This window comes from Salvelinus sp. IW2-2015, linkage group LG1 (genome assembly GCF_002910315.2).
Source record: "Salvelinus sp. IW2-2015 linkage group LG1, ASM291031v2, whole genome shotgun sequence".
NCBI classification, from domain to species: Eukaryota; Metazoa; Chordata; class Actinopteri; order Salmoniformes; family Salmonidae; genus Salvelinus; species Salvelinus sp. IW2-2015.
Window position 1 is genome coordinate 34,022,694 of NC_036838.1, and position 12,110 is coordinate 34,034,803.

Genomic DNA, 12,110 nt, shown 5'->3' on the forward strand with positions numbered 1-12,110 from the left:
TTTGTGCATGACACAACACCATGGGACCACGCAGAGACAACAAAGTCAAGGTATTGGAGTGGCCATCACAAAGCCCTGACCTCAATCCTATAGAAAATATGTGGGCAGAACTGAAAAAGCATGTGTGAGTAAGGAGGCCTACAAACCTGACTCAGTTACACCAGCTCTGTCAGGAGGAATGGGCCAAAATTCACCCAACTTATTGTGGGAAGCTTGTAGAAGGCTACCCAAAACATTTGACCCAAGTTAAACAATTTAAAGGCAATGCTACCAAATACTTATTGAGTACATGTAAACTTCTGATCCACTGGGAATGTGATGAAAGAAATAAAAGCTGAAATAAATCATTCTCTCTACTATTTTTCTGACATTTTACATTCTTAAAGTAAAGTGGTGATCCTAACTGACCTAAGACAGGGAATTTTTACTAGGATTAAATGTCAGGAATTGTGAAAAACTGAGTTTAAATGTATTTGGCTAAGGTGTATGTAAACTTCCGACTTCAACTGTATGTGATATAGGTGGGGATAAAGTGACAAGGCAAGAATATAGACAATAAACAGTAATAGCAATGCATGTATTGAGTCAAAAGAGTTGGGTGGTCCGGGTAGCTATTGGTTAACTATTTAACTAACTATTTAGCAGTCTTATGGCTTGGGGGTAGAAGCTGTTTAGTGTCTTGTTGGTTCCAGACTTGGTTCATCGGTACTGCTTGCCGTACGGTAGCATAGAGAACAGTTATGATTTGGGTGGCTGGAGTTTTTGACATTTGTAAAGGCCTACCTCTGACACCGCCTCGTGTATAGGTCCTGGAAGGCAGGAAGTCTTCTTGGGTATGACACTACAAGCTTGGCACAACTGAATTGGGGGAGTTTCTCTTATTCCTCTCTGCAGATCCTCTCAAGCTCTGTCAGGTTGAATGGGGAGCGTTGCTGCACAGTTATTTTCAGGTCTCTCCAGAGATATTTGATTGATTTTAAGTTCGCGCTCTGGCTGGGCCACTCAAGGACATTCAGAGACTTGTCCCGAAGCCACTCTTGCGTTGTCTTGGCTGTGTGCTTAGGGTCGTTGTCCTGTTGGAAGGTGAATCTTTGCCCCAGTCTGAGGTCCTGAGCTCTCTGGAGCAGGTTTTCATCAAGGATCTGTCTGTACTTTGCTCCATTCATCTTTCACTCAATACTGACTAGTCTCCCAGTCCCTTCCGCTGAAAAACATTCCCACAGCATGATGCTGCCACCACCATGCTTCACCATAGGGAGGGTGCCAAGTTTTCTCCAGACGCTTGGCATTCAGGCCAAAGAGTTCAATTTTGGTTTCATCAGACCTGAGAATCTTGTTTCTCACTATTCTGAGTCTTTAGGTGCTTTTTGGCAAACTCCAAGCGGGTTGTCACGTGACTTTTACTGAGGAGTGACTTCTGTCTGGCCACTTTACCATAAAAGCCTGATTGGTGGAGTGCTGCAGAGATGGTTGTCCGTCTGGATTTTTTTTTTTTATCTCCACATAGGACCTCTGGAGCTCTGTCAGAGTGACCATCGGATTCTTGGTCACCTCCCTGACCAAGGTCCTTCTCCCCGATTGCTCAGTTTAGCCGGGCGGCCAGCTTTAGGAGACTTGGTGGTTCCAAACTTCTTCCATTTAAGAATGATGGAGTTCACTATGTTCTTGGGGACCTTCAATGCTGCAGACATTTTTTGTTACCCTTCCCCCGATCTGTGCCTTGACACAATCCTGTCTCGGAGCTCTACAGACAATTCCTTCGACCTCATGGCTTGGTTTTTTCTCTGACACACACTGTCAGCTGTGGGACCTGATATTTATATACAGGTGTGTGTGCCTTTCCAAATCATGTCCAATCAATTGAATTTAACACATGCGGAATCCAATCAAGTTGTAGAAACATCTCAAGGATGGTCAATGGAAACAGGATGCACCTGAGCTCAATTTCGAGTCTCATAGCAAAGAGTCTGAATACTTATGTAAATAAGGTTTTTCTGTTTAATACATTTGCAAAAATGTCTAAACCTTTTTCACTTTGTCATTATGGGGTATTGTGTGTAGATTGCTGAGGACATATTWTTTTTTTWATCCATTTTAGAATAAGGCTGTAATGTAACAAAATGTAGAAGTCAAGGGGTCTGAATACTTTCCGAGGGCACTGTATATACACACACACACACACACACACACACACACACACACTCTGTTTACATGCTTATCACTGACAACTATGAGACGGCCTATAGGGGGGAGGTCAGAGATTTATGGTACCAGGACAACAACCTCTCCCTCAACGTGATCAAGACAAAGGAGCCGATCGTGGACAACAGGAAAGGAGGGCCGAGCACGTCCCCATTACATCGATGGGGCTATAGTGGAGCAGCTTGAGAGCTTCAAGTTCCTTGGTGTCGTTCACATCACCAACAATCTATCATGGTCGAAACACACTAAGACAGTCATGAAAAGGGCACGACAACACCAATTCCCCATCAGGAGACTGAAAAGATTTGGCATGGGTCCTCAGGTCCTCAAGAAGTTCTACAGCTGCACCATCGAGAGCATCCTGACTGGTTGCATCACCTCCTGGTATGGCAACTGCTCGGCATCCGACCGCAAGGCGCTATAATGGGTAGTGCGTACAGCCCAGTATATCACTGGGGCTAAGCTTCCTGCCATCCAGGACCTCTATACCAGGCAGTGTCAGAGGAAGGGCCTAAAAATGGTCAGACTCCAGCCACTCTAGTCATAGACTGTTCTCTCTGCTATCGCACGGCAAGCGCTACCAGAGCACCCAAGTCTAGGTCCAAAAGGCTCCTTAACAGCTTTTACCACCAAGCCATAAGACTGCTGAACAGTTAATCAAATGGCTACCTATTTGCATTGTCCCCCTTTTTATTTTTTATTTTTATTTTTTACATTGCTGGTACTCGCGGTTTATTATTTATGCATAGTCACTTTACCCCTCCCTACATATTACCTCAATTACCTTGACTAACCTGTACTCCAGCACATTGACTCGGTACCGGTACCCCCTGTATATAACCTCGTTATTGTTATTTTACTGTTACTTTTTTACTGTAATTTTACTGTTATTATTTAGTTTTTGTTACTTTTCCCCCTTTTTCTCCCCAATTATGTGATATTCAATTGCAATCAAATTACGATCTTGTCTCATCGCTGAAATTCCCCAACGGGCTCAGGAGAGGCGAATATCGAGTCATGCGTCCTCAACACCCGCCCACTTAACCCGGAAGCCAGCTGCACCAATGTGTCGGTGGAAACACTGTTCAACTGACGACGCCCGGCCCACAACAAGGAGTCGCTAGAGCGCGAAGAGTCAAACCCTCCCCTAACCCAGATGAGGCCCCCCCCCCGCCCTCCTTTCGGAAAAGTTGACCACGACTCCATTTTGTTGCTTCCAGCCTACAGACAGAAACTAAAACAAGAAGCTCCCGCGCTCAGGTCTGTTCAACGCTGGTCCGACCAATCTGATTCCACGCTTCAAGACTGCTTCGATCACGTGGATTGGGATATGTTCCGCATTGCGTCCAACAACAACATTGACGAATACGCTGATTCGGTGAACGAGTTCATTAGACAGTGCATCGGCGACGTTATACCCACAGCAACGATTAAAACATTCCCAAACCAGAAACCGTGGATTGTTGGCAGCATTCGCGCGAAACTGAAAGCGCAAACCACTGCTTTTAACCAGGGCAAGGTGACCGGAAACATGACCGAATACAAACAGTGTAGCTACTGTCTCTTATACACATCTAGATGTGTATAAGAGACAGGTCTACAGTCAATCACGAATTACAAAAAGAAAACCAGCCCCGTCGTGGACCAGGATGTCTTGCTCCCAGACAGACTAAATAACTTTTTTGCTCGTTTTGAGGACAATACAGTGCCACTGACACGGCCCGCTACCAAAACCTGCGGGCTCTCCTTCACTGCAGCCGAGGTGAGTAAAACATTTAAACGTGTTAACCCTCGCAAGGCTGCAGGCCCGAACGGCATTCCCAGCCGCATCCTCAGAGCATGCGCAGACCAGCTGGCTGGTGTGTTTACGGACATATTCAATCAATCCTTATCCCAGTCTGCTGTTCCCACATGCTTCAAGAGGGCCACCATTGTTCCTGTTCCCAAGAAAGCTAAGGTAACTGAGCTAAACGACTACTTCCGTCATCATGAAGTGCTTTGAGAGACTAGTCAAGGACCATATCACCTCCACCCTAGACCCACTCCAATTTGCTTACCGCCCCAATAGGTCCACAGACGACGCAATTGCAACCACACTGCACACTGCCCTAACCCATCTGGACAAGAGGAATACCTATGTGAGAATGCTGTTCATCGACTACAGCTCAGCATTTAACACCATAGTACCCTCCAAACTCGTCATCAAGCTCGAGACCCTGGGTCTCAGCCCCGCCCTGTGCAACTCGGTACTGGACTTTCTGACGGGCCCTACCCCGCTGATCCTCAACACTGGGGCCCCACAAGGGTGCGTTCTGAGCCCTCTCCTGTACTCCCTGTTCACCCACGACTGCGTGGCCATGCACGCCTCCAACTCAATCATCAAGTTTGCGGACGACACTACAGTGGTAGGCTTGATTACCAACAACGACGAGATGGCCTACAGGGAGGAGGTGAGGGCCCTCGGAGTGTGGTGTCAGGAAAATAACCTCACACTCAATGTCAACAAAACAAAGGAGATGATTGTGGACTTCAGGCAACAGCAGAGGGAGCACCCCCCTATCCACATCGACAGGACAGTAATGGAGAGAGAAATTGATGTAAAAATGTATCACTAGCCACTTTAAACAATCCCACTTAATATAATGTTTACATACCCTATATTACTCATCTCATATGTATATGTATATACTGTACTCTATATCATCTACTGCATCTTGCCATCTTTATGTAATACATGTATCACTAGCCACTTTAAACTATGCCACTTTATGTTTATATACTCTACATTACTCATCTCATATGTATATACTGTACTCTATACCATCTACTGCATCTTACCGTTCTGTACCATCAGTCATTCATATATCTTTATGTACATATTCTTTATCCCTTTACACTTGTGTGTATAAGGTAGTAGTTGTGGAATTGTTAGGTTAGATTACTCGTAGATTACTCGTTGCGGAACTAGAAGCACAAGCATTTCGCTACACTCGCATTAACATCTGCTAACTATGTGTATGTGACAAATAAAATTTGATTTGATATGACGTTAAGCCAATTGTGCTTCGCCCTATGGGACTCCCGGTCACGGCCAGTTGTGACACAGACTGGTATTGAACCCAGGTCTGTAGTGACACCTCAAGCACTTAGACCGCTGCGCCACTTGGGATGCCTTTACTTATTTTGTAAATATTTTCTTAACTCTTTAAAAAAAWWYTTTTACTGCATTGTTGGTTAAGGGGCTTGTAAGTAAGCATTTCACGGTAAAGTCTACACCTGTTGATTTGATTACCCTATCCATTTTTCCTCCACTAATGGAGGAAATACACACGTCACATCCTCTCCCTCTTTGATCTGAGCTCAAAAGATTTATCTGGATATTAACCTGATTTTAAACTGTGTGTGTGTTTTAGCATGTAACTTTGGGAGAATGATGATGCAAGTGTTTTGTGCACGTATGGCTTTGTCGGTGTGTGCATCATTAGGCACCTCACTTAGCATTGTGTATTTATTTACATCGATCAATTGGAAGTTCATCCTTAGTTATTGTTTCAGCAACTTCAATATAGCTGCATTGACAACACCTCAATCCTAACTATCCTTCACCTCTGAAACTGTTATTCATTATCTACTTACAAACACACACACACACACAGCCAACGCTCCTCTCCTATGTATATAAAGACATGAAACATTTATTTTATGCAGTTTTTCACACTTTGCATTCATACTGTATTCTTCACATATTGTAGCTCACTTATATATCTACTGCTGTACATATCATTCTGAGTATATACACTGAGTGTACAAACCATTAAGAACACCGTGCTAATATTGAATTACACCCCCTTTTGCCCACAGAACAGCCTCAATTCGACAGGGCATGGACTCTACAAGGTGTTGAAAGCGTTCCAACAGGGATGCTGGCCCATGTTGACTCCAATGATTCCCGCAGTTGTATAAAGTTGTCTGGATGTCCTTTGGGTGGTGGACCATTCTTGATACACACGGGAATCTATTGAGCATTAAAAAACCAGCAGCAATGCAATTCTTGACAGGCGCCTGGCACGTACTAACATACCCCATTCAAAGGCACTTAAATATTTTGTCTTGCCCATTCTCCCTCTGAATGGCGTACACACACACACACACAATCCATGTCTCAAGGCTTAAAAATCCTTATTTAACCGGTCTCCTCCCCTTCGTCTACACTGTCACATGAAGAAGGGATCATAGCTTTTACCTGGATTCGCCTGGTCAATCTGTCATGAAAAGTTCCTAATGTTTTGTATACTCTGTAGTTTTGGTGGATATACACATAGATTGCAGATTACTGATAGTGTTATTTGTGTTGTTAACTGGATTCATACTGACATTCGTGATTTCTTGTTTTGAACTATTATTTGTGTACTTGTTTGACATTTTTGCTGCAACTAGTAACAAAACGCATTTCACTGGGCCCGCTATAACATCTGCTAAACTGTGTACGTGACCAATACACTTTGATTTGATTTGTCTCTCTGTTCAGACTGTCTGTTCAGGTTGTGTCCAATGAATCGGTACTCTGCTCAGAAACAGTTCTGGAAGGCAGCGAAACCTGGAGGAAACAGCACCACGGACACGGTCCTCCTCAACAAACTCCATGTGAGTGACTCCTCCACCTGACCCCTATACAACTGTCTTAACATATTACTGTATTAAATTATTGATTATATACATTATTCAGTGGTATAATGACTCGTCATCTCATATCCAACGGAATGAAGAAGAGTAACAATAGATGAGCCCTCTGTGGATAACTAATTTAAACTAAACTCTAAACTAGCAATACTTTTAAAATCCAATACAGCTACATTACATTAGTAAAGCACTTACACTCATAGTTTTTMTTTGACTGTGGTAATCCCTCGTACAAATGTGAAATACTACATCCTGCAGTTCCCTTTAACAGACTTGTCTAGTTTGACAGGTACAGTAGCAGTCTTGGCCTCACCACCACTGTTTGAGGAGCTCTCTTAGAGAGGATAGGTTTTCTGTCCCCACACTCGTTTGAGGGTATTCTTATGGAGGATTATATATTTGCTGAGGTAATGTTCAGGTCCTTTTATAGACATTTCTGAAGCATACTTTAGTTTCGCTACTCCCGTCCCACATTTCTCTCTCTCTCCTAAAACAAAACCATTTAAAGCCTTCTGGAATCTAACTACAGTCATAAAATGATAGATTCAAATCTCTCCTGTGTTACCATGGTGATGTGATGTTTTAGGTTCTAGCATTCCAGTTGACGCTTGCAGGCAACTGCACATGCCGTTGCTACATTCTTTTTATTTGAGATTTCTGTCATAGATTTCTGTCATATTCCCTCCTACACAAGTCCATATGTATAATTATTTGTGCAAAAGCAGCAGCAATGTTGGTAGTAGCAATAATAATGGTCTGTAACTCTTCACTCTTTCCCTCACTTATGTAGCATGCAGCAGATTTGGAAAAGAAGCAAAACGATTCGGAAAATAAAAAGTTGCTCGGAACGGTGATTCAGTATGGGAACGTCATTCAGGTGTGTGTGTGTGTGTGTGTACATATTCATTGTCTGCAAGACCGATGTCTGGCTTGTACTCACGGCTGAAAGTCACTTCATCAATGAAGCCAATTCATGTCATAATGAGTAACCGTCTCAACACATTCAGTTACAGCTCACGTCTCATATTCCAAATTTGAGGCCAATAATGTCATCGTAGCCCACATATTTCTATGAGGTTTTAAAGTGAGGAAAGCATTTTGAGGCTTTCCATCCAATATATTTTGCTGGTTCTTGGTGAGGAGAGACTGGTAGCCCTGGAGGCATCCATGTGGTTTCTGTGTGTTTATAAATAGAACAGTAATGTGGGAGGATCTAGATAGTGTTTTTCTAGCTTCAGAATTGAGCATATTCTTTTCTCAGTCATAACCATTCAGTCGTAGACTGCTCTGAGAGACTAAAATGTTTTGCATGCTCATAAGGGCAGAGAAAGCCCACACAACACAAGAATAAATCATATGATGATGATGAAGTGCACAAGCAAAACTGTTCAGTATGTTTGTATCACAAAAATGACAGACATAAGTTATTGTATCGTATAATATTGTATGTTTGCTGTTTTCCCCCAGCTCCTCCATTTGAAGAGTAACAAGTACTTGACTGTGAACAAGCGTCTCCCAGCGCTGCTGGAGAAGAATGCCATGAGAGTGATGCTGGACACGGCCGGGAACGAAGGCTCCTGGTTCTACATTCAACCCTTCTACAAGTTGCGCTCCATAGGAGACAGTGTGAGTTCTATATGGTTCTAAAGCTCCACTTCATAGGAGATAGCGTGAGTTCTACTGTATCTATATCATGGTTCTACAAGCTGCGGTCCATAGGAGACCGTGTGAGTTCTATCTACAGTATATGGTTCTACTAGTTCTGCTCCATAGGTGTTAGTGTGACACATAGTGTGACACATAGTGTGAGTTCTATCTATTTAAGCAATAAGGCCAGAGGGTATATGGCCAATATACCACGGCTCAGGGCTGTTCTTACGCACRACGCAACACAGAGTTCCTGGATACAGCCCTTAGCCGTGGTATATTGGCCATATACCACAAACCCTGAGGTGTCATACCCATGGTATACGGTCTGATATACCACGGCTGTCAGCCAATCAGCATTCAGGGCTCGATCCACCCAGTTTATAAATGTTTATTTATATACATCGATCCCTTCTACAAGCTGCGCTCTATAGGAGACAGTGAGTTACACCTATGGAAATTATCACATACTGTATGTAGGAATCGCTTGAATCTTATGGGGTAAGTCAACTTAAACAAGTCCTCAGACTGAGTGAATCAAATGTGTAAGGAAATCTAATATGGTCACAGATAGGGCTGTTATGGTGACCGTATTACTGCCACACCGGTGGTCACGAGTCATGACCGCAGTCAAATTCCACGTAATCATTTAGTCACGGTAACTGGTAACTAAGCTTCTCCAAGCTCTGATGTTGCTGATGGTCATTAGTAGCCTCCCAAGCTTGCTAACTGCCTGGTACTCAGCACTCTATTGTCCCTCTAATCACTCTAACTTCAATGCAAATGTTTTCGAAAATCTAATCAAACACTTCATGAGAGCCCGTGTTGCGCAACATTTCTATGCAATTGCGTGAGATAAAACAGTTTTGATGGCCTCTATAAGAAAGAGGATCCCATCAGCTTTCTATAGGCTAGGGCTACTATATTTATTTCTCAACTTTCCTGATAGTAAGCACATTGCTTCTCTTTACAATGGGAGTATAGCCTACCTGGCTGGCATGAAAATGAACCACTGGAAAATACGTCCTCCATTCGCTATTTAAGTCCATAGATGTATTTTTTGCCCCTATTTCGAGACAAGGGTGTGATAATGGTCCATTCTAAATAAAAACAAATTTCACATACAGTGGGGAGAACAAGTATTTGAAACACTGCCGATTTTGCAGGTTTTCCTACTTACAAAGCATGTAGAGGTCTGTAATCTTTATCATAGGTACACTTCAACTGTGAGAGACGGAATCTAAAACAAAAATCCAGAGAATCACATTGTATGAATTTTAAGTAATTAAAAATCAGGCCCGTCTGAAGTTTGGGGAAGACAATTGTTTCCATAAAAAATTGCACCTTTATAATAAAGCATTACATGCATAATCACATTTTTGTTCATTTTTGAGAATGGTGTTTACCCGCTAACTTCTCTAGGGTAGGGGGCAGCATTGGGAATTTTGGATGAAAAGCGTGCCCAAATTAAACTGCCTGCTACTCAGCCATAAAAGCCAGAATATGCATATAATTAGTAGATTTGGATAGAAAACACTCTGAAGTTTCTAAAACTGTTTGAATGATGTCTGTGAGTATAACAGAACTCATCTGTCAGGCAAAAATCTGAGAAAAAATCCAACCAGGAAGTGGGAAATCTGAGGTTTGTAGTTTTTCAACTCTTTGCCTATCGAATACACAGTGTCTATGGGGTCATATTGCACTTCCTAAGGCTTTCACTAGATGTCAACAGTCTTTAGAACCTTGTTTGATGCTTCTACTGTGAAGTGGGGGCGAATGAGAGGGGATTGAGTCAGAGGTCTGCCAGAGAGCCACGAGCTGACCATGCGCGTTCACGTGATAGTTAGCTTGCGTTCCATTGCATTTCTGAAGACAAAGGAATTCTCCGGTTGGAACATTATTGAAGATTTATGTTAAAAACATCCTAAAGATTGATTCTATACTTCGTTTGACATGTTTCTAAAATTCCATGCTTAACAGTTGTATCTTTTAGCAATGTTTATGTGGAGTATTTCTGTAAATTGATGTGGCTCTCTGCAAAATCACCGGATGTTTTGGAACTACTGAACATAACGCGCCAATTTAAACTCAGATTTTTGGATATAAATATGAACTTTACCGAACAAAACATACATGTATTGTGTAACATGAAGTCCTATGAGTGTCATCTGATGAAGATCATCAAAGGTTAGTGATACATTTTTATCTGTATTTCTGCTTTTAAAGACTCCTCTCTTTGGCTGGAAAAATGGCTGTTTTTCTGTGACTAGGTACTGACCTAACATAATCGTTTGGTGTGCTTTCGTCGTAAAGCCTTTTTTAAATCGGACACTGTGGTGGGATTAACAACAAATGTATCTTTAAAATGGTATCTTTAAAATGGTGTGAAATACTTGTATGACTGCTTGCATGATGACAGGTTTCTCACACGACTGCATCAGCCTCATTGGTTTTAAAATGTTTTATGGATGCTCGTGGTTGTATTAATTTGGGATCTATTGCATCAAACAACTGTCCCAGACTATGTTTGGAACATTTCTTCCTCGCACAGAAGGACGAGAAAGTAATAATAATAATATATTGACATAGGCTAGTACTTTTGCTGTTTGTTAGGCCTACTCATCTTGTTGGCTGACGAAAAGTAAATGTGGATAATTCATCCAACATCTTCAATATGTGCCTCGGAATTCAATAAGGACGTGCGCAGTTGCCTCCACGATATGTCTGTCTTCACTTGTAGCCTGTGAGAAGGACCCGATCACGTGATGGGCATTGGCTAATAAGAATTAAGATATCTGAGAGAGCCATGCGAGTGAGAGGTGCTTTGGCGTGCACAGCTGATAATTATTATATTCAACCCAAGTGCACAACGGTAACTGGCCACAAAAGGCATGTCTTTTTTTAGGGGGCGTTACGCCCACACAAAGGGGATGCCGCCGGGAAATTGGAGGCATTATCAAGTGCTTGTCCAATTGTGAATGAGAGACTGATGAAGTGTGTACAGCCTGTGAAAAAAAACAAAGCAGAGCTCATGCCTTTCATGCAACTTTTTTCAAATCATCATTAGTCGCATCATGCAGCCTTAGAACGTATTAAATATCAAAACATATAGCCCAACATTTGTATCACCACTAAAGTTGCATACATAACTGTAAATTAAGCATTTAGGAGGACCTGTTTCTTTATTAACCGCTCAACACAGAATAGACACATGTGCACACTCCCTCAAATCGTTTGGAGAAAATGTTCTTTCTATTTTATTCAGCTATGTTCAATTATATTATTCATATTATAAAATAATGCCATGGAATTCTAAGCAAATATTTTCTGCTACATAAACTAGTGTATCCCACAACCATAAGGCATAGCCAGATCAGGACCTAACATAAGGACAACCAGAGTATTCTATTCTGTTCTTCTGAAATAGACTACATTTTCTTTATATCATGTTTCTTTAGACCTGTCTAAAATAAAGATTAGATGTATTGTGATGGTGTAGGCTATAGTAAATGGATTTATTAGACTTTTTAAAATGTAGATGTTCCAAAGGTCTGCATCAGTGGCTTGTAGGCTATGCCTGG

At 42.1% G+C, this 12,110-nt stretch overlaps 1 protein-coding gene across 2 annotated transcripts in view; it reads left to right on the forward strand.

The window, feature by feature from the left end:
* LOC111966193 (inositol 1,4,5-trisphosphate-gated calcium channel ITPR1) overlaps nt 1-12,110 on the forward strand; it is a 157,992-nt gene that overhangs the window by 49,515 nt on the left and 96,367 nt on the right. For both annotated transcript variants that reach the window (XM_023990646.2, XM_023990654.2), the window contains exons 4-6: nt 6,731-6,846; nt 7,673-7,759; nt 8,350-8,508. In XM_023990646.2, coding sequence (XP_023846414.1) covers nt 6,731-6,846; nt 7,673-7,759; nt 8,350-8,508 — 362 coding nt within the window. The remainder of the gene's footprint in view (nt 1-6,730; nt 6,847-7,672; nt 7,760-8,349; nt 8,509-12,110) is intronic.